Source organism: Phalangium opilio, unplaced genomic scaffold, assembly GCF_054372755.1.
Source record: "Phalangium opilio isolate 3A_F unplaced genomic scaffold, DU_Popi_V2 ptg000017l_1, whole genome shotgun sequence".
Classification (NCBI taxonomy): Eukaryota; Metazoa; Arthropoda; class Arachnida; order Opiliones; family Phalangiidae; genus Phalangium; species Phalangium opilio.
This window is the reverse complement of record NW_028324151.1, coordinates 486,444-507,901: the sequence shown is the minus strand read 5'-3', so window position 1 is coordinate 507,901 and position 21,458 is coordinate 486,444. Positions and strand designations below refer to the sequence as shown.

Below are 21,458 nucleotides of genomic sequence, written 5' to 3'. Positions count from 1 at the left end.
CGCAAAATACAGTGTTGAGCGTGGACGATGGAAAAAAGTAGACAAAATCATTTCGTAACTTCATTATTTTAATGAGAAAGGTTCTTTTTATTTTACAAAATGCTAGAGCTGGCTTATATAGGATTAGGGAGGCGAATTTTAATTAAAATGAATTTAAAAATGGACGTTAACTATAGCTAGGAGACGATCGAGTTTTAATTACAAAAATGATTCAATCTAAAAATGACTAGCGCGACATGCATTCTAGTCATCATCATCATCCCCCCCCCCGGGACCCCGGTACATGTACAATGCCTAGTTTTAATCGTACACTTTAATTACATTAATTACTAAGACTGCGGCGTGGAGCTCGGCTGGCAGCGAGTATCTATATTTAATTATTTATTTATAATTAGTACGTTCTTTGGCATATTACAATTAATTATACCACGGAATTAAAAAAAGAGGAGCCCGCGCTTATTTATTATGTACAATTCGAGTATTTCTAATAAAAATTACTATTAATTAGGCAACGTAATTATTTCACGGCTTAGCTTCAAAATTAAGAAAGACAAAGAACGCGATCGCGGCTAATTAGTTCACCGGGAATTAATTATAATTAATTATAAAATAAAGGATGAATTTTAAAGTCAAAATATTTGACTAAATATTATTATACAGGAGGCGGCCACGCTTTCCTTTGTCTATGACAAAAAAATGGTAAAGCTACACGCACACGCGTGACACGTCACGAAATTGGGGTTTAAAAAGATCTAGCTGATGGCGTAGGAATTTAAAAAATGAAATTTGGCCTACTTTTATTCGGAATTAAGCTTAAAGACGTTGTTGTTTAATTAATAAAGCGGTCGCTGCTCGCTCGCTTCACTTTAATTTTTTGTAATCGTTTTAATTCGTTTATTCATTATGAAATTTCAGAATAATTATTTTATTGACAATTCGGTTTTATTAATTTATTTATTCAGTTTTCCTCCTGTTAAGCCTAGATAGAATAACTAAATGTCCGGTTCCATCTTGTTTGACGTTGACAGATGAAAGCGCCACTATATATTTATATATATACCCTGTTAATTTTATTTTATAATGCCACATTTAATTTATTATATTACAAATTAACATTAATGTATCCGCGTTAAAATTATTATTGCTAAATGGTTATCGTTAGTCCATTTAAACCCGGCGCCAAATGACGTCATTTCATCGCTCGAATTCAACGCCGTTTCACCCAAAATGGTATAGCGATTCGACCTTTGACCTATTAAAAACTTCAATCGGGAGTTCAATTAATTTGATACGGATAAATTAAGGTTAATTGTCGCTAATTATTTTCTCCTTAATTGGCGCCTCGATATTATATACAAATTTATGTACACGAATTGTTCCTAGACATATCTTCTTGATAGGAGGCGACGGCGGAGGATTTCGAATTGATACAAAACAAAAACTTGTACGAAACAATTTGGGTGGGATTTTTTGGGAACGCGTCATACAGAGAGAGAAGAGATAGAGAGAGAATTCGTTGTTAAGAAACATCTTGAAATATTTATTTCTACTTTCCATTGACTAGTTCGTAGCTTTTATATTAATTATTAGTTTTAATTATAACAATTATTATTCCCCTCCCCCCTCCCCTCCCCAAGAGAGATCTCGAGTCAAAGTTGAAAACAATGGTAAAAATAGTACTAGGGGAACGCCGCTTCTTTAGGACTTGGCTACCTCGAAGGTCACGACCTTCATTCGTGATGATTTAGTAGAGTATTGGTCACCTCCGATATGGACAGCAGAGGATTGTTTTCCCGCTTTATGATCAGTCCGATCGAGGTCCGTCCACTAGAGCTCATCGCTCTAGCCAAGGAGTGCTAATTGGAAATATAAGGGTCAAAGGTTAAACTCGCGTAAAAATAACTACAACAATCTAGATGAAAACGAAACATAAAAACAACCATCAGAAGGTATCTAATAGAAAACAACAAGAAGGGGGGGGGGGGTCGAAAGAGAGAGATGGGGCCGGGGTTAAAGAAAGGGGGGGGGGGTCGTGTGCTGGAGCAAGGGTTGAAAGTTTCCCCACCAGCACGCTAACAAAAGCCAAGGCCCTAATCTACGGGTTAATGCTAATTAAAGTTAAGTTAAGGAGGGAGAGGAAGATAATGAAGGTGATGACTTACGCAGGTGCGGCCTCCACGTGGTAATCGGCTCTATGGGATGCCAACCCTAAAAACAGGGGACGGGCTTAGTGACGTCATTCATTCATTCGTGAGACAGGCAATGAATAATACTCTAAGTGCAGCTAAGGGTACTTTGAGCCCTTGCCCCAGCACGCACCAACTTACAATTACAACGATACTAATCATAGTACTTAACGTCTCTTTAAGTTGAATTAAAAACTTGTTGGAACGTTACTATGATTAGTATCAAATGTAGGACGGAAGGTTTGACGCGTAATTACCTCATTGATGGCTTCGGAGGCGTAAGTGGCGTTATAGGAAACGGATGGGGCCACTTTGCCGCTGGCCGGACTAGTGCTACTTTGAGGCGAATGCGATTTGGGGGTCGTGGCGTTATTGCCTCCACCCCACTTGCAACTGACCACGATGGCGTTGCTCTCGGCACCGCCTCCGCCCGGGGTCAGTTCGACTTTATGGGTGGGAGAATTGGACGACGTCATAGGGTTGACCTCGTGACCGCCGCGCGACGTCGGAGAGTTTGAATTGGGAGGAGTGGAACCGGCGTATTTTGGCTGCTGTTGGCCGCCGCCGCCGCCGATGGAATTGGCGCTATTGGACCGCGAGAGGGAATTGCCCCACATCAAGACGCTCTGTCTGGTCACCGTATCGTTATTAGTAAAGGCCGCGTCACCGCACGACGATGACGTCACGCGCATATTGTTTAAAATATTCGATTTATCGTCTTTATTAGCGTCGCCGCCGGCGCGATGACTCAGCAGAATTTGATGCGAATGCTGGTTGTGGTTATGATGGTTGCTCGATTTGGGCTTGGCGACCGCGCATTCGACACCGCCGCCATTATTACTAGGAGTGGGGGAGGAAGTGGCCACCGATTGAAAATGATGGCCGAAGTTCAAATTGCGACAAGTCAAAGCGTCGCTAATTTTGGGGACTTCGACTCGATGTTCCAGCGTGGGCAATAGGGGTTGAATGCCGGTACTGGTGGCGCTCATCAAACAACTGCGCAAGGAAGCCCCCGGATCGTAGGCTTCGCAACACGAGGGTTTAATCTGAGGGGGAGGCGGGGGCGCTAATTGCGGTAACAGTCTGGAAGTGTCTCCGTTAAATTTCGAAGCGCTATCTAATTGGCAGGAATAGAGTTTGTCGTCTTTTAATTGGTGGCCCGTTTCGGCCGGGTACGTCGTGAAACAAGTCCTGGCCGCCGCGCTAGTAATGTCCAAAAAGCCGTTTCCGGAGTATTGGGGGGCCGCGTGATGTCCGTAATCGGGGTAGTAAGCCCCCGTGGCCAGATGACGGTAGTGCAAAAAGTCCGGACTGAGAAACCTGGTGTTGTCGATGGCCGTGAAGATATTTTGAGGAACGGCGGCGGCGGCCGCGGCCGCTGCGTAGGGAGCTAAACCGTTAATGTTTTCGGCCGTGTACGTGTAGACGCTGTTATAGGGCGTGGCGGGGGCGTTGTCCTCCAAGTAGGCTTCGCTTCCGGTCGTCTTGGGTCGCTTATTGCGACACGTTAGGATATCGCGGATTTGCGTCTTGTAACGCCTGTTCCGTTGACAACGCATGATAAAGTCGCTGTCCGACAGTAAACCGCTGCGATCGGTCACCGCCCCGAGACCACCGTCCAGATAAGTCACTTTGAAGTCCATCGTTCGTTTGCCCAGTAAATCCCGACCCTCTTCTTCCCTGAAATGGACAGCGAATAAAGACGGTGACGTCAGTAAGTCCGTTCGATTCCCGCGTCATCCCCGCTTAATTAAGAACTCGGTCCTTCCAGTTGAACCCTATACGATCTCAATAGCTAGTCTAGTGCCCGCGTTTTCCTCTTGTCTAACGTCAACTGTTTAAACAGTTTAAACTAACTATAGTCGGCGGCGAAAGCTAAATTGACGAATATTTAATTACGATTAGTGTGTTAGGGGCGTTAATTACCACTTAGCTATGGTGCTACGTTCATTGACAGCCCCCAGCCCTCCGTCGAGGTAAGTCACTTTGAAATCCATCGTTCTTTTGCCTAGCAAATCGCGGCCTTCCTCCTCTCTGCAATTACAAATAGAAACGATACCCAATAACAAACAACGTACATCAAATGGTCACTCGGCGCGACCACACCTCGCTTCCCCCCCCCCTCTTAACAAAAATCCCCAAAATACTCTAAGCTGGCGCTTCAATGAATTTTACACCAGAACTAAACGATAAAGTTTAAAGTACAACAACTGCCTCGGCTTTAAATTTAATAGTAAGTTATTATAATGGGGGGGGGGGACGTAGTGGCGTACTCACATGAGCGGTCTATGAGTACATAGGATGAAATCGGGTTTGCTGTTCTTGTAGACCAATCGGGCGCTCGTTTGCAACCATTGCCATTTGTTGTCTTTGGTAACTAGCCTGTAAGCTATCAGACCCGAAGCTCCCGTCTTCAAAACTGAAAAACACAGAAGGAAGAGAACGCTTTTCAATAAACACGTTCGATAACGATGGACAACGAAATGAATGAATGAAGGCGTACGTTCTTGATGAGCGCTGGCCACGTACGCCAGGTCATCAAAATGAACCAGGTCGTAACCTCCTCGGTTCGTCATCTCCGAGTCCGTGTACCCCAATAAATGCTTCCCTCTGAAACGAGTCCATGAAACGTTAAGTTGCCAAATTAGGCCGGGGTTAAAAGGTCAGTCGGAAAAAATGGTCACCTTTGATCCATGGAAACGAGTGTTAGGTCCAATTTGTGTTTGCTTTTGAACATGGAATCTTTTTGGGGCATTTCTAGGAGGGAAGGGGGTCCGAAAGGGGTGCAGACGGCGAAGAGGGCCATCGGCGGTTCTTCCGTCTTGTGGTTTTGACCCTGTAACACCTTGATTCGACCCCTGATGTCCAACCTCTGTAATAAATACGTTTAAATACTCCCAACTACCCAATGAAGATGACGGCCGCGTCACTCACTAGGAACCCGGATGTATTATCTAATAGGCATCGAAATCGAACGGTGAAATTTCTCTCCAAAATATTGGAATTTTCTGACAAATAAAAAAAATACAAGAAGAAAACCATTATTTAGCTGCCAACTTATAACTTAATGATAGTGTTTGCGAATTAATTTCTGTTCAAAGTAAAGAATCATTACCGCCATTATATTCCCACCCTAAACGTTAACTCAAACAAGAATATCGTTAGATCGCGGGCCACAACTTTCTTATATAATGAAGGCTAATGTCAGTGAGAAAAACACATCGGACGCGTGTTGTAATTAGATAACTGACGTCATTACTAGCGAGCAGGTGAAACCCCTTTTTCAGGGGACCTCGCTCTAGATGATATCCCAAAAACCCTTTATTAGATACCGGGCGGGCTAAAAACGCTCGGTGCTAGAAGGTCCCACGCCAGTCCCAAATAAACCAGAGTATTTCGTGTTAAAGAAAGAAATTCTTTTCAATTAGCAGTTCTCGGAGTTGTCAACATTTTTGACGCGTTCGAGGTGTAGTCGAGCTGCTAGGGTATCTGAAAAGGTGCGATGGGTGTTCCGCCCGCGTTAATAGCGCTCAAATATTGACGCCCATTGATAAGATGGTGTGAAATTCGTCGCGAATAAATGGTCAGAGCGCACGAATCTTCTCGAGTGAATTGAAGAGACACACACATACTCAGATAGGTTATAGGTGATTTTCACGCGTCGTAAATTAGGTGATAAAATAAATATATTTGACTTGACACGACGCTCGCTATCGTCGGGGCCCCGAGAAATCTTGCCTTTTAAAATGCCTGCAGAAAATGACTGGTATATCAAGGCGAATTTAGAACGAACGGAGTTCAAAGGCGTCGTTTATTATTAGGGATTTCGGATGGCTGCGTCATGGTTTTCGGCCTTTCTACGTACTGGTTATTACGACTCGAATCGAAGGTATAATGTGTGTACTACGACGCTGTTCTTATCTAAAAAGGGAGACGATTTCTAGGCTCGTCGTCATAACCCGGCCGTTATCTGGCGGCCCAAAACGCGTGACAGCCAAATTGACGGACAGAGCAAAAAGATTTTACAACATCGAACGCCACTCACGTCGATTCATACACCGATACAACAAAAAAAGCCTCCTGAATCCTTGGACAAAATAGCAACGGACTGGAGTGCAATATAGATCCCGAAAATTAAACTTAAATTAAATCCAGTTAATTTTATTAGGTTCAAGATGGAACGCATTTTTATCTTGATGGACTGTCCCTAAAAAACCTAATTCGATACACTTTCTAGACGCGGCCGGTATCGTTGGAATAAGGATGCATAATACGGGCTTTCGCCTTCGTTTAGTTACTCCAAGTCGAGTCGAATGAGAGTTACTTGTCTACGATAGTACCGGATTAGCAGCGTTAGAAACGAATCGGTTTGTAGGTCGCGTCATGGTGTCGAGATACCTGGTCGCGTCACGTATACCGCTCGCTGGTGAATCAATAGAATCCGCTCGCGGAGGGTAGTGACGCGTGACTAGTGACGCCCTCAATATACCTACAACCTAAACGGGAGATTAGTACAGAAATACATCAGCTATCTATACTCAAAATTATATTTTTATCTACTTTTTTTTTACACAAATATTTTTCATCCATTTTTCAACTTTAACTATTTTAGACGCGGATAGTTCACACAGGGTTCATACAACTTTTGGAAAACAAATTTCCCTGAGATTTCCAGGTTTTTCCCCACGTACTTCCCTGAATTTTTCCAGAGTTACGAGCCTCCAAAGTTTAGTGTAATGCTATTCCTATGGAGGGGGTTGTTTGTTTACCTTTTACTTAATTACTCGGCTCCTGTTTGTCGTAGCCCTAAGTTTTTAGTATGGTTAGATGGGGGACAAATTGGACCATAACATACTCAAAGGACATCCCCGTATCTCTAGTAGAAACAGAGTTACGAGCCTCCAAAGTTTATTTTCAAAAATCAAAAGTAACCTAATACCAATAAGTGAGACAAAAAATAAGTTGACGACGATATTGAGGTAGCCTCAAGTTTAAAGTATCCTTGTATGGGGAGCAAAAAGGGCTATAACATATTCAAAGGAGATCCCCGTATCTCTAATAGAACAAGAGTTATGAGCCTTTAAAGTTCAGGGTTAAAAATCATAAGTAACATAATAACAATAAGTGAGACGATACCATATGTTGACGAACATTTTGCTTAATTTCTCGGCCCCTGTTTGTCGTAGCGCTAAGCTCTTAGTATGGTTAGATGGGGGACAAATTGGACTATAACATACTCAAAGGACATCCCCGTTTCTCTAGTACAACCTGAGTTATGAGCCTCCAAAGTTGGGTGTGATGCTATTCCTAAGGCATGTTTTTGAACATTTCGCTTAATTACTCGGCCCCTGTTTGTCGTAACCCTAAGTTTTTAGTATGTTTGGATAGGGGACAAATTGGACTATAACATACTCAAAGGACATCCCCGTATCTCTAGTAGAACCAGAGTTACGAGCCTCCAAAGTTTAGTGTAATGCTATTCCTATGGAGGGGGTTGTTTGTTTACGTTTTGCTTAATTACTCGGCCCCTGTTTGTCGTAGCCCGTATATCTAGTAGAACCAGAGTTACGTTAGGTCATTTGATAGCTTGGAATTTTGAAAAAATAATTCTTTTGCTAATAATATCATTCCGAGATATGTTTATCCGCGTCAGTAATGACGTAATTAGTTAGATAACCCCTTCCCTCCTTCGCCCCCCCGGTCTCCACGGACGGCGGCGGACAATTGGATCATGAGCCCCACCTTAATCTCTACGTATCACATCGTAATAGGATTAATTAATAGCTGGACTCTCTGCTCCGTTGACTCTCGATGCAAAAATACAGAGTTGGGGGTGGGGCCAAACAAAATAAGACCGCCCTGCTGTTATAAACGATATCTCGCACTCGTAATTAGCTCGAAATCTAATTCGGGTCAGGTGTTAAATTAAGCTAGTTTGTAGCGTCGATCTATATGCCAATTTCAAGAGACAGTACAGATTCGCTATTTTAATTTTTACTTTTCTTCACAGAGGCCGGGGGTGGGTTGGGGGGGACGTATTTCTTGACGGTACATTGACATAACGGGGCAAATAAATATTTAAGGGTTGGTCCCTAGACTGGTCGGCGCCCGTGATGCTTTACCGGACGGCCGCCGCTGCCGCCGTTCGTATTTCCAACTAATAACATACACACCGAGTTCCCCGCACTTTACAACCGTACTCTATGTATGTATGTACGCCGTTATACTAGAACTATATTCCAGAAGTACTCAATTCTACCACGAGTATTGAAAACAATTACAATCGCGGGTCCGTTCTGACCGCGATCTAAACATTTTCGGCAAAATTAACATCAAATTTCCCACGACCCTGGTCTCTGGTTTAAAAAGGCTTTTATCGACGTAATATTCATGGGTGAATGACAGGAATTCTCGCGTATTACGGGTCTAGTATTGTAGAGATCCCGCAATGTGTAATCATCAAATAAAGAGTTCCATAAAAGAACGTCATAAAAAAAAGAGAGTGGGGAATGACTGCAGCCAGATTGTTAGAAACTTACCGTTCGAAGACAAGACGTCTACTCAGTCTAGGTGCACCTTGAAAAACTTGAAATTTATCAAGCCCTACAGTTAACGCGCAAATCTAGACTGGAAGATTTCAAATGATTTTTGTACAATTTTGTTACTTTTTGTAACGAAACCAGATACAACAACGTCGCGTTTATATAAGTTTCCCCCAGTAATAAGAGTCTTAACTAAATGGAAGGGCTGCAGTAGCCGCGTTGGCCATTTGACCCCCAGTGTAGTCAATGTTCTATTGTACCTTGGTAAAAAAGAAGTCTATAGCTAGTGGAGGGAGGGCTAGCGTACAGGTACCCCTAAAAAAGAAAAGGTATTCCCGGTACACCCTATTGTATTTCTCGGGACAACGACGATAAATTTCGCTTCTCCCAGCAGCAGCAACGACGTTTTTATTTTGATGGCCACCGTCTATAGTTATACCTAGCTAGAGTGGTTCGTCGTTCCCCAAATATACTTCCACCATTTCTTTTGTCCGGCGAGTTACCGGGGTCTCTGGGCAGCGAGATACGACCTCTAAGACACTCTTCCAGCTCCTTTCAAAGAGGGTCCGAGTTCAGAGGAGAGTGGCGCCAAATTCTACAAGGGTGTGGTCGACGTACCCAACCCAAGTCGAGCTTTCAATATTTGTACAATGTGTTCTCTTCCATTCATTCGACGTTAATTGTCTCGTATTTCGAGAAATTCGGAATGACTAACTGACATTTTAAGGCCTCGCGGTTCTTAGACGCCAACGTGGTGTACGAGTACCGTACTTACCGGGTAGCAGGCCTTCCCGTAGACTAATTCCGGACCTATCGGTGGGTAGGTGAGAATTCCACATCAAGTGACGCTGAAGTTCCTCTCTGTCTTCGGAATGGACCAGCTCGTAAACGCTTTGGTGACAAATATCTGACTGGAAATACATTTCATAATCACTTTCGGGGTCAGATAATTTCCGGAAAAATTTCACGACGCGGCCGCGAGCTTAATTCCAAAATTTCTTTCATTCATTTTGCCATGAGAGTTTAAATGAGGTCGGAGATTGAATAAATACGCCTGTTCAGTTTTTGAGATGACGAAGTTGAAAGGTTAAACGAAAGTTTAAACATAACTGGTTTAATTCTTGGCAGGTGCTGCGTTTCAAACGATCTTTAGTCTATTACCTACATATATAGGCGCTTAATTATACGCTTATTATCAAAGATAAGCGAGTAAGACGCTGGGCGTACGCCTCAAATTTCCAAAAGAAACCACGAAAAGTCTGGCGCGGACAAATTAACGCGTTTCGACCGAGGGGATAACCGCTATTCGAAGAGAATTCGACGTACATTTCCTATAACTATTAAATTAACTCATTCGGGTTTAAATTTTTCTTTCGAAGTGGCGAGTCTCTCGATGGGGGAAAAAGGCACACCATCAGCGATTCAAAAGGATTAGTTTCGCTAAATGTGAATATTGGAGAAAGGGCGTTAATTCGTTTAATCTCGAGAAAGGTTAAGTTTCGAGTCACGCGCGAGCGACGTTCAACTTTCATACGGGTTTTCAGTTTGTTTTTTTGACAATCGCGGCATTCACGTAGATGACCTTTTTTACGTAATGAGCTAGTTTTTGTTTACCTGATGGAATCCGAGGTAAGTTTCGACGGTGTGAGAAGCGTAGAAGACCTCCCCTTCGCACGTTAATATCAAAAGGAAGCCGTTTAACGCCTGTAAATAACAACAAAAACAAAAACTCGTAAGTAATTGATAAGCGAACAACGATAACTCGTAAACTTAATGAAATTTTTGCAGCGTGTGAAAATTTTAAAAGACCGAGTTGACTTCGGAAGAAGATAAAGAAGATGAGCTTCGTGCCTCTCGTTACCACGAAAAAATACATAGATATTCGCCGCAGACATAGAACCATTAATTCAAAGAGCATCGCGTCTCAAGGGCCAGAAACATCTACACGCACGCGAGAAGGGATACTAAAAAAACGAACGCCAAACTTTCTAAAGGCTTATTTGTCCAAGACGCGGTCTTAATTTCCATCAAGCGAGGACTATCTATCAATTGTTCTCCGCAATTTGGCCTAATTTCAATATTGAATTAATTAAGACCTTTCAATTAGGCCTAACCTTGTTGAGATGATTGATATCGTTATATCTTCCCTTTATTTTATCAGTTAGCGTGAGTTTCGACTATCTAAACTTTACGTCGGATGGCTATAGGGTGCATCATTGTCCGACGTATAACGCCCGCGTTCTTAGTGGGTGACCCCCCCCCCCTAAAAGCTTCTACGAAAATGTCAGAATCTTTCTTGACTCGGTAAAAGGGGAACTATATATGCCGAACGTCAGTTTGTTCCTTCTTTCTTTCTTTCTTAATGGGGTTTAACCTTACGTATTCATCCGCTTCCCCCGCAGGCAACCAACGACTAAAAAAGGATGGGGAACTATATTTTGTATAGAGGTAAGACTACCGTATTACCCGTCAGGTCAGGACTCAGGAGCGATCGGGCTGGCTAGACCCAAATGTACCATTTCAGTTTCGGTGCGGAATTACTTCTTTTAGTTTTTAGGATATGGAAACGGTAAAAGACTAAGTGATCATAAATCATCGGGCCAAAAGGTAGGTGGGCTCGCCCGCCCGCCCGCCTGGAGGAGACCCGAGTCATTTGGCATCTCCATTAAAGGCTGAATTGACTATCTCTGTACGATTCTTTCGATGCCAACTTCAGACAGCGTCATAGACGTCTAAGTAGTAGACCTCGGGGCGGATTCCCACAATACTAAAAACCTATTAGGTACCAACGGAAGACTGCTGGACGCTTTGGCCGTGGCCAGCTATCATCTTCTAGGCGCGAGGAAATGATACAAGCGGGATTATCTTGAAAATTTACGCAATTTCGAGCTAATTTTGAATGGCCGTTCATCGTTGTCCTATCGAGCCTGATATACGAATCTTGAAAGGGGGGGGGTCCCCGGGGCTCGAGTTGAAACGTTTTATATAAGATTACAATTGATATTTCGTAATTATTTACGTTTCTCTCGAGTATCTATTAATCTTTTTGATTTGAAAGAGAAATATTTTCAGGGTCAAGAATTCAAAAGGAGAAACTCCATTTTTCTTTCTACAATTATTCTAACACGAAAAGGGACTCTAAAACTCCTTGGCTTTATTAACAATTGCGACGCTCGCTTTCTTCTCGGGTCGCCCGTAACTTTAGTATCCCTTGAAATTAGAGTAATTGCCTTTAACTCTGGAAGTTGGTGAGAATAGCCTAGCTACCTCCCGGCGGGTGTACGTCGAGTCAAGTGGGCAAGCTTTTCATTGTTGAGGCCCAACATGCACCGACCGCCGTCATATAGATGGATAATAAACGAGGCGAGTTTCTTTAGAAAGGCGCCAACCCGTGTAAACGCGCTTTCCTAGTAATGAATGACCCCCATACACCAACGAATATAACACCACTTTCAATTTACATCAGAGTAGTTTACAAATAATTGATTGACGAAGAACTGGTCAGTTAATGAGGGGGGGAGTTCAAATCGCCGAGAGATTGTTTTGAAATCCGATTCCGGGGCTATAGCCTGGTTTGCGCGTAATAAGGTGACACCCAAGGTAGTTGGTTTCACGGTGGGTGGCTGATGATAAGAGCGCGAAGCAGGTAGCTAAGGTCAACTCGGCGGGTAGTCGACATTCATTCGTCGTGAAAAGTGCAGACTTGAATTTATTTAAAACCACCCGCTGCGCGCTGCCACCTACCAAAACAATCTTGACGTAAATTAGCCTAGCTCCCCCCCCCCGGTTAAGCGCATGATACGAGATGATATATTGATAGATATATATAAAGATGGAGGGAGGAAGGAAGGGTTAATCAAGATTAATTAAGTAATTTAATTCATTTCAAGGAATCGAGTTAAATACCTGTAAAATGAGATCTCCTTCCATGAGTGTTTCCGGGTAGAAGAGGTCCCTGGCTTTGTGACTGTGTTCCGAGGACGTCACTCCCTCCTTCTCCCGCTGCAACGCGCCTGTCAACGCAAACAAAAACAAACATTCCTATTTAATTAAATTAAACTTAACATGAACTATTAATTAATCTTTGCAAATTTAAATACGTAACAAATACTAATTTGTTGATGGCCAATTTAATTATTTTTTAAGTCATTGTAGGGAAAAGTGGAAGCGCGCAATTAATGGATTAATTATGCAAGGTTCGATATAGAAGTATTTTCGAAACGAGTCATTGACCAGATACGTCTATACTTGAAATTTAAACACACACCAAAAGTAAACACGGAAAATATATTTGATATTTACTCCTGCGAATTAACGTCGCGCCAATGATCGTCTACAAAACAAATTACTTAATAATATGGAGCTGGTTGCGCGTATTAAAGCGTATTTGTAATTAGGTTTTCTACGGGTTGCAAGCGCAATCGAAAGCATCGCTTCACGCGACTCGACCTACCCACGCGTAATATACGTAACTTATAGGTTCTTCTTTGGCTATCTACCTAAAAAAGAACTTTAATGATATTTTAACGACATTTTGAGCGATCGAAGAGGCTTCTTTAAATTTGACTTCTCAAGTTTAACAACCGTCTACGACTTCCAAGTTCAGTCAAACACGATGATTATTCGAATCAAACAAACGTTTAACAAAATGTTCATTGGCTATAACATGACCCGAACCAGTCCGTCGAAACAAATTAAGAACGCAAATCCATAAAAGGAATAAATTCCTTAATAGGTCTACGGAATAATCCTTTCCTAATTTAAGAAGACGAATGTACGCCGGGGGTCGGACACTGTCCAATTGAATAATCAATGTCCCTCCGGTGTAATTTCAAACCGTATCTCCCCACATGTCCCCCCCCACCCCGGCGTGAATTTTGACCCCGAGTCTTTAGTGTCAGCTAGGGGACAATTCGGGCTAAGGAATTTGAGAGTGGCGTGTCCGAGCCCACGGACGGTCCAAAGACTAGTCCAGATTGGCGAAGGGGATGTAGGAGATTTCTGTTGGGAAGCGATTATCTTTGGTATGGGTTTGTTCCTTGGGCTCTGATAATGAAAATTTCATTTATTCGTGTCCGCCGTGAGCTAGCTTGGAAAGAGAATGTAGGAGACGTCTGAATGGCGGCCAGATTAGCTCGAGCGCTAGCAGCGGGTATAAGGTAAGGCAGTTAGCGGGCCACGGGGCTAAGCTATACCTACGGGTCGATCGGGTTGCCAGGGGCAACGGGCAGGTAAACGTCACCTAGGGTTACGCGATGCGTCAGACCCACGCTAGCTCCCCCAAAAAAGATACTCCATGCGAACGAGCGACCGTGCTTGCGCTATCTCCAATAAGAATTCATTTCGAACTCTGCATGTCCATTTCAACTTACACACACGAAGAATAGACGACGTTTTATTAATTAATATCTTAATTAATAAACGTATTCGGGACCGGAGACGCATTAGGCTGAAAGCGATGATATAGATCACTAGTGGTTAAATGACGCTTGTCGGCTTTCACGCCTCCCTGATTCGAGAGCGATACCACCGACAACATAAAAAGCACGGGGTTGTTTTTTTCTAATCGCCGCGCGGACCAAATAATATATCAAAGTCAAATTCTAACCACATTTTTTATCACTCAATCGAAGCGGTGCCATTTGAATATTTTGTTATTATGTTTGGGAGAGCTTGAAACAAAGTTACTCGCAGTATCGATTGGCCTCTTCAACATTCCTTTCATTTCATTTCATTTCCAGACGAGAAAAATGCCTCAATAACTTAATTCTTAAGCCATAAGTTGAAAACACTTTTAATTTAGGCTTAACAATATTTTCTTTCCTACTTTAAAGAAGAAAAAGCGTCTTCTTTCGACTAATTTGAATACGTAATAATGTTTTAACGATATCTTTTAAAAGGAGATGCGGATAAGAGTTTGGTATGTACGGGGTTCTGCGTGACAAATCAGTTCTCGTACGCGCTAATTGGAAGCTTCAGCGCCACACCCAAAGCCAAGCCAAACTGGTGCATGCAGAGTCGCTCGCCTAATAAATTCCGCGCTTGTTATAATACAAAATACGAGTCTCTCTATTTACGCCCCGAAAGTGTTAATCAGTTGAAAAGCGCGGTGGGCTCGTTAGGCCTAAGTTACTAAGTTAATCGGTGCGAAGAGACAAACCTAGTCTTTGTTTAACGCGGCCCAAATCCAGACTGACACCTAACAAGTACTACTCGTCACTCCAGGCGTCACTCTATGGGCAACCGGCGCGGATTTCAATTAGCTAAGAGCGACAAAGTGTAAATTAAGGTACTCTCGAGTTACATATCCTAATGTATGGATATGTAGACGCACGGCTTGTTTTGGTGGCTTGTCCGGGGGTTTAACCGCGTATATCCCGCGTTATTTATGGATGGAGGACCCGAGGGAGACTAGTTAGGCTGGTCGTCGAAGAGATCCCGGGAAAGTTATCCCATCCGTGTCGGATTCAATCTATGGTCAAAGCCGCGCCGAAGAGAGATTCTAGCTGGTAATCGACGCTTTTAACGGCACGCGTGGGTCACTCGGGAACGCGACAGAGCGCTCTGCATGGCCTTTTAGTCGCAGCACACCCAATCAGACAAATGGAAATAAGAAAAGGACACGACAACATTCAAAGTGCGTGCAGCACCGATTCGAAAGCAATCATTGACAAAATAAGTACCGCGAATCGAAACAAACCCATAAGACACGCGTTGAATTGAAAATGCTACGCCTCTGTCCCTCCACAATGCTGCAGTTCTGGCTCTGACTTCGAAATGTTGCGGGTTTAAAAATTAAGTTAACCAAGCAATTACACTATTTTAAAAATTCTCTGACGTATTTGAAACTCGCTTATATTTTCCAGGTACTCGCGCGACAACCCTGAATTATCCATAATGATTAATTATTATTTAAAATATTTATTACGGTATAAAATAAGAGATTTCGATAATAAAAAAATTGACGATCGAGGTTTATCGGCGCTACGTAGCAATTAATATAAGGGGTATTAATTAAACTGGGTTCGAATGACGTCATCTAAGGTTTTCAGAGTATTAATTAGATTGTAGAAAAAGGTTAGAAGCTCTTTTTTTTCTTCTTCTTCTCTCCCGAACACCACAATTCCAGGTATTTGGATTTAATTTCGTTTTGGACCCCCCCCCCCGGTCCTGATCCCCGCTAGTGCAGCTAGTTCAACTCTACGCCAGTCGTATTAGAACCGAGAGAGAAATAAAAAGTGAACTCCCTTTTAGATAAATTTTCTTCCACTCGAATCAATCACTCCGGCCCTTCTCCCCCCTCCCCGAGGGTGTGACCCCCACTATTTTACAACACCTAGAACACTCTTTAAAGCTTAAGAACCGAGCAGCTTCCTTAGGGGATATTCCAGGCCTTTTAAGAGTGCAATTTTCTATAGGTTCTCACGGTATATATTGGAACCTTCAAAGAACGCTCCAATTTGGATTTCTATCCGCACTCCCAAACAAAACGTCTTAACTCGCCGCTGAAACATTTCTCCATTCACAACCTAAGTTAAACAAAGACGAATATTCAAATAATTCTTATTCCAACCGATTTCCCTGCAAGTGAAATGACCCTTGGTCAGCGGTGAAAAGATAATTCCTTAATAATTTTGGTACAAATCCCTGAGTACTAAAACGAACCTCGTCTTTCTGGACTTAAAACATTTTCGCTCCAAACCCAAAGGAAATTGAAAGTCTAATAATTTCTTTTTAGTTTTTTTTTGTTGAGGGGATCGCGGTCTGAGTTTTCCGTTCTCAGCCTTTTTTTTCTATTCGTTTTAATTTTTTTTGGCTCAGGGGGGTCGCGCGGCCATTAGAGGGGTAAGAATATAAATCTTGTCTTAAACCCGAGGCCTGTCCTATAATTTTGCCAAAATACCTTCTTTCTCTTGTCGCGCGAGCGAATTAGTGTCTCTCCTCCCTGCCCCCTCCCCTACCCCCGGGCCGCGTCATATACCCAAAAAGCAAATTACGCCGAAAGAAATATTACACCGAAACCTTAATCCCGTATGCCTAGAAGCGATTTAATTGGAAGAAAGAATAAGGCGAGTAACAAAGAGGTAAATATTGTAAGCATTAAGATTTTGTTTACGTAATAATGGTTTCATTTACAGCTAAATAAATGATATATTTAGCTGGGAAATTATATAATAGGAAGATGAAGTCCACTTATGGACTGCGCTAGATGGAAAACTTGGGGGGCTATCTATGGCTGGCTATACACGACTATAAAAAAGTTCAAATATCGCCTAACCTATTATTGCTACAAAAAAAAATGAGGAAGAAGATTGATTTAAGCGTACCGAGGGAAGTACAGTCTCGTCAAGCCGGCCGAGCTAGGAACAGTCGACGCGCTATCTTTGGAAATAGATTGGTCGCTTACACCACGATTATTATAAGGATAGACCTTTCCGGCGCTATGAACGAATTCACCGATTATATAGTTCAAAACCGTTATCGTTCCTCAAAGGTAAATCGAAATGGTACATCCTTCAACGTGGATACGTTACAAATGGACTACTTTCGTTCAAACGTCCAGCTACACCTTCCAGGTAGTCCAGACTATCTTAACGCGACGGGGTCTTGGTTCAACCCGAAATATATGACGCCAAATCAGTCTATCGGCGAATCACGTATCTTTGGCTTTACGAAAGGTATATTTTAAACGGCTGGCAATTTCCGTCGAAGTCGTCTATAGGACAGGTAAGCGAGAGAGAGTCGGTCGGGCCCTCGTGGCGATGATGGTGGACGTATTATACGCGGGCCTAAATCGTTTCGCCGCGTGGGAGAATAGATCTGCGGGGGAAGGAACCCCCCGGCCGAGTGGAGAGGGGGCTCATTCTGATCGATGGCCCCAACTACCATTGACAAGCGTAATTGCCCCAGTTGGCCCCCCAACTAAAATATAAAAAAATCCATATTGCCCGCAGTTTAACTCGCGCGCGGCGTTTTCGAATCGACTAGAAATGATTCGAGGAACAATAGGGGATTATATCTCAAGGAGATTACGGAGTGAAATAGACGGTTCCTCATCTAAAATTGGAAATAAAGGACGACTATCAAGCGAGCCAGGGCATCAAGATTGAACGAATAACTCAGATTTGTCGTATAGTGGAGGCCACGGGGGGAGGGCCGAATGACAGTAACTTTAGCGCGCAATTTACAACGTGGAGCAGAAGGACCTAGCACACTTGTGCCAATGGAAAAAGGAATTCTCTTTCTAAATCTCAATAGCTACGCGCAAGTTGCAAACCATACACTTGTCCGAATTAAACAGTTAGATCGCAATAATATTCTTAATAACTACAAAGGTGTGCTAAGATCAGGGTAAACCTAAAAATTCAAAATTGGGAAAACTTTGATAAATTGCTGCACGACTTACGATTGCAACGACAAACGTACGGTTGTTCAACGTTGACACTTTGCGTCGAAGTCGAGTCAATTCGTCATTTATATACTTTTAACTTAAAAGTTGTGACTTTTGTGACAAAAAAAGGTCCATTACAATCCAATACAGTAATAAATTAAGTGTATGATGCGATAAAATTTTTGGAATTACTATATAGGCGGAATAGACGATGATTGCTCTGGATCTCGTGCTTTAAGTCGATCTGCAAATGTAAATGGGGGTGCTGGAAAGAGTTGTTCCTCGTTGCATGGCTATGGCTATGGCTATCGCGTGATCGAGTCGCTTTTGTCGCGTAAAATATCCACCGCGTGTGTGTGGAGTTACGCGCTTTTTTAACGCAGAATGCGGAGCGAGCGAGAAAGACGTGGTCACGCACTCGACGCTCACGAATACCAAGAAAAAGAACCGCGAAAGTATAGTCGGCCAGCGCGCCTTCGATCCAGTAACCTCGACCCGCGCCAGCAAAGGTTCAATACATGATCGCGGGTTTACGATGATGATGGTACGCGGGCGACCAACGATAGTTTCAGTCACGTCATGTCCAACCCAAGACGCTTAATTATTTATCAGCCAATATCAATAGTTGACAATCGCGTGCCATTACAACAGATACTACGGAATGTATCGGGTTACGCGCGTCACATGCTATACACAAACTGAGCTTGGTCAAGAAAATTAAAATGGAAATGGGGTTTTAGGAATGAGGAATTCTCTCTGACAAAAGATTTGTCAATGTTTAAAATATTATTTGTTGCAAACTCTTATTTTGGACAATTATCTTACAAAAGATATTGTATCTTTCAAACCCCTAAAAGCGGCAAAACCCAAGAAAGTTTCCTTACTAAAATCGAACTCCCCGACTTTGCTAAAATTCTCAAACTCTCGGACTATTCTAGCAACCCTGGAACAATTTGGGAGATTCGCCGCGATTGAAAGAACCCTTTAAAATATTTCGGCTGACCAGTACGAGATACGTTGCCGTACGTGAAAAGAGCATTTCACGATCGAGGTTTGGGGAAAACAATGGCGGCGTGATAGGGTTACGAGGAGAAGGCAGGCAGGTAGGTAGCGCGTGTGACGTCGCGTGGCGTGAAGCCGAAGATGATCTCGTGACGACTGGGGGCGTGTCCAAAATGATTAGAAGAAGAAGAAGAAGCGTAGTAGCAGCACCGAGGAGGCCGATCTTTTTTTTTCGGTGGTAGAAATGACCCTTAAAACAGTCTATGATAACCTTTAAATGACCCGCGAGCTATATAATCATTATTAGACTTACAGTAAGTAACTTAACCCCCCCCCCCTCCCCTTCCCGAAGCCCGGGGGCGGCGCAACACGCGTGCAAAACTATTTTATTAAAAAAAAAGGTAAGATTAAGGGGGACGATGGGTATTCGCAATGGGATAGCCACGCAGGCCGCGGTACGTTATCGGTTATAGCTCTTAAACGATTTCCAGTCTGATATTTATCGATTTAGTCCCCCCCTATTAAAGATTTAACAGCTGTTGCCTTAATCTCCGATCCCATCTACTTAACGGAAATCTCCTCTCCGCCACAATACCATCGTTATATTTAATTGTATAAAATTATCGTGTTTAATCTCAAATTCGCTAAATGATAAACACCGTGTTGTTTCTATCAAGATTTGAAATGACCTTTTTGATTAGGTCAAGCGCGTTCGGTATTACTTATACAGGATGCAATGGGCAAACGAGTTTTTCAAAAATTAAAAAGATTTTGGTGGTTGGGCCGAATGAAATGCTGAACCCCTTTAGGCGAGTTTCTCCCTGATACTCGGGTGTGCTGCGGGTAGAACGCTTTTACAGGCGCTTAAAATTCTTAGGGTCGAGATTATCCCAACAGATATCAGCTTTCTTTGATTAAAAATAGTCGGTTAAAGGCGCTAAGCAGCATTCTGGGATACAGCGGCGCTATTCTAGTTCTTATTACGTTTGAAAAGAGCGAGGGGCGCTACGGGACGATATAATTCCGAGGAATAATCGACAGGGACAGACGTACAACTTTTATCGACAGCCTATAATAATACATTTAACCCCGATTTCTAAAACGTCGTAACCAACAACGAGAATGATTTCCCCGTTGAGTAACTTGAGTCTCGTATATTCCCAATCCGGAACTAGGAAATATGGTAGTTACTATATTTTCGCTATTAGCTCTTCCTAAAGAGAGAGAGCGGGGGTGGGGGGAGGGGGTATTGGTCGTTAGGGGGCGTGGTCGGTTGCTTGCATGGCGGGTTCCATCCTACTGTTCGATTCCCAGCAGCAGCGCTGTTCCCCCTTATACAAACAGCGCGGAACAACCAAGTTGGCAAAGGGAAGAAAGGGGGGAGGGGTGCCGTTTCGTAACCCCCCCCCATCCACGGCACCCTTGTAAGCGCGACTAAGCCTTGGACGGTATAACAACCTCCCCCGCACTATCACCGTCTCCTCCCACTTCCATATCCGCTTCTCCGGCCACGTGACCCCCACCCACCTTCTCCTTCCTCTCTTCCTTCCTTATCTCGTGCCACCCATACCACGCTTCTTTAATGTAAGACTAGGAATATCAGCCCCCCCCTTATCAACCTTTCCCCCCCCCCCGTAATCAGACAGATTAAAATTTATAATAACGACAGATATACACTTCTAAGAACAGATCGAATTTAAATTTAGCAAGAAGTTACTATTCTAGGGTATCAACTTCGCGGTAATAAGCTTCTGATTTGTTTCTAACTCGACTGCTACGGCTAAAATTTCTTCTAGGGTATCAACTTCGAGGTAATACGCTTCTGATTTGTTTCTAACTCGACTGCTACGGCTAAAATTTCTTTCAAGTAAAGTCCTAAACACTAGGTATTTTGGTCAATGGCGATGCGAGCCATCATCCATGTTTGGTTTTCACAAGGAGACAAATCTGGTTGAGCGCTAAGCTAGCTGGTGGATGATTAATAAATACAAAAGTCGGTTTAACGTTGCGTGCCGTGTCTATTATTTGGTACGCTCAGCCTGAACACGGAATAAACACCGTTTTTGGTGTCTGTAGACCCGCATTTTCGGATTCTATTTCCCTGTAGCCGCGGCGGCTTTTGGAAATCATGAAAATTTCGTCAATTATTTTCATACAAGTTTTTACAAGGTAAATGTAATCGGCATTTTCTACGGAGTTTTATTTTAAAGGGGGATTACGCGTCTACACTTGATAAAGAATTACATCGCGACTAGGGTCTTAACTCTGCCATGGTTTTCATGTTGACAAGGTTTATCTTTGACTGGATCAGATCATTCCGCGAGAAGATAAGAATAA

General features: G+C 43.0%; 2 protein-coding genes and 1 long non-coding RNA gene across 13 annotated transcripts in view; 2 read left to right on the top strand and 1 right to left on the bottom strand.

Moving 5' to 3' along the window:
* Nucleotides 1-21,458, top strand: part of LOC149702121 (uncharacterized) — a 69,913-nt gene that overhangs the window by 24,644 nt on the left and 23,811 nt on the right. The window lies entirely within an intron of this gene.
* The window catches only part of LOC149702122 (uncharacterized), a 41,507-nt gene continuing 20,099 nt past the window's right edge, over nt 51-21,458 (bottom strand). The window contains exons 3-13 of one of the 3 annotated variants that reach the window (XM_089865932.1): nt 12,635-12,741; nt 10,343-10,432; nt 9,504-9,639; nt 5,121-5,194; nt 4,871-5,058; nt 4,690-4,796; nt 4,464-4,605; nt 4,113-4,220; nt 2,444-3,866; nt 2,163-2,208; nt 1,717-1,856 (exon numbers count right to left, since the gene is read on the bottom strand). In XM_089865932.1, the coding sequence (XP_089722058.1) occupies nt 1,843-1,856; nt 2,163-2,208; nt 2,444-3,866; nt 4,113-4,220; nt 4,464-4,605; nt 4,690-4,796; nt 4,871-5,058; nt 5,121-5,194; nt 9,504-9,639; nt 10,343-10,432; nt 12,635-12,741 (2,435 nt within the window). In that variant the 3' untranslated portion in view covers nt 1,717-1,842. Of the gene's footprint in view, nt 1,857-2,162; nt 2,209-2,443; nt 3,867-4,112; nt 4,221-4,463; nt 4,606-4,689; nt 4,797-4,870; nt 5,059-5,120; nt 5,195-9,503; nt 9,640-10,342; nt 10,433-12,634; nt 12,742-21,458 lie in introns of all 3 variants that reach the window. The other 2 variants (XM_089865931.1, XM_089865933.1) reach the window with 2 other exon arrangements.
* Nucleotides 12,709-20,348, top strand: LOC149702123 (uncharacterized). Of its 2 annotated transcripts, none has more exons than XR_016381691.1 (2): nt 12,709-17,222; nt 17,305-20,348. XR_016381691.1 is itself a non-coding variant. In XM_089865937.1 (2 exons), exons 1-2 carry the CDS (start codon nt 16,938-16,940, stop codon nt 17,415-17,417), a joined length of 411 nt encoding a protein of 136 aa, XP_089722063.1. In that variant the 5' UTR covers nt 12,709-16,937; the 3' UTR covers nt 17,418-20,347. The 2 variants fall into 2 exon arrangements, 1 of the variants encoding a protein (XP_089722063.1); XM_089865937.1 differs by having other exon boundaries at nt 17,292-20,347.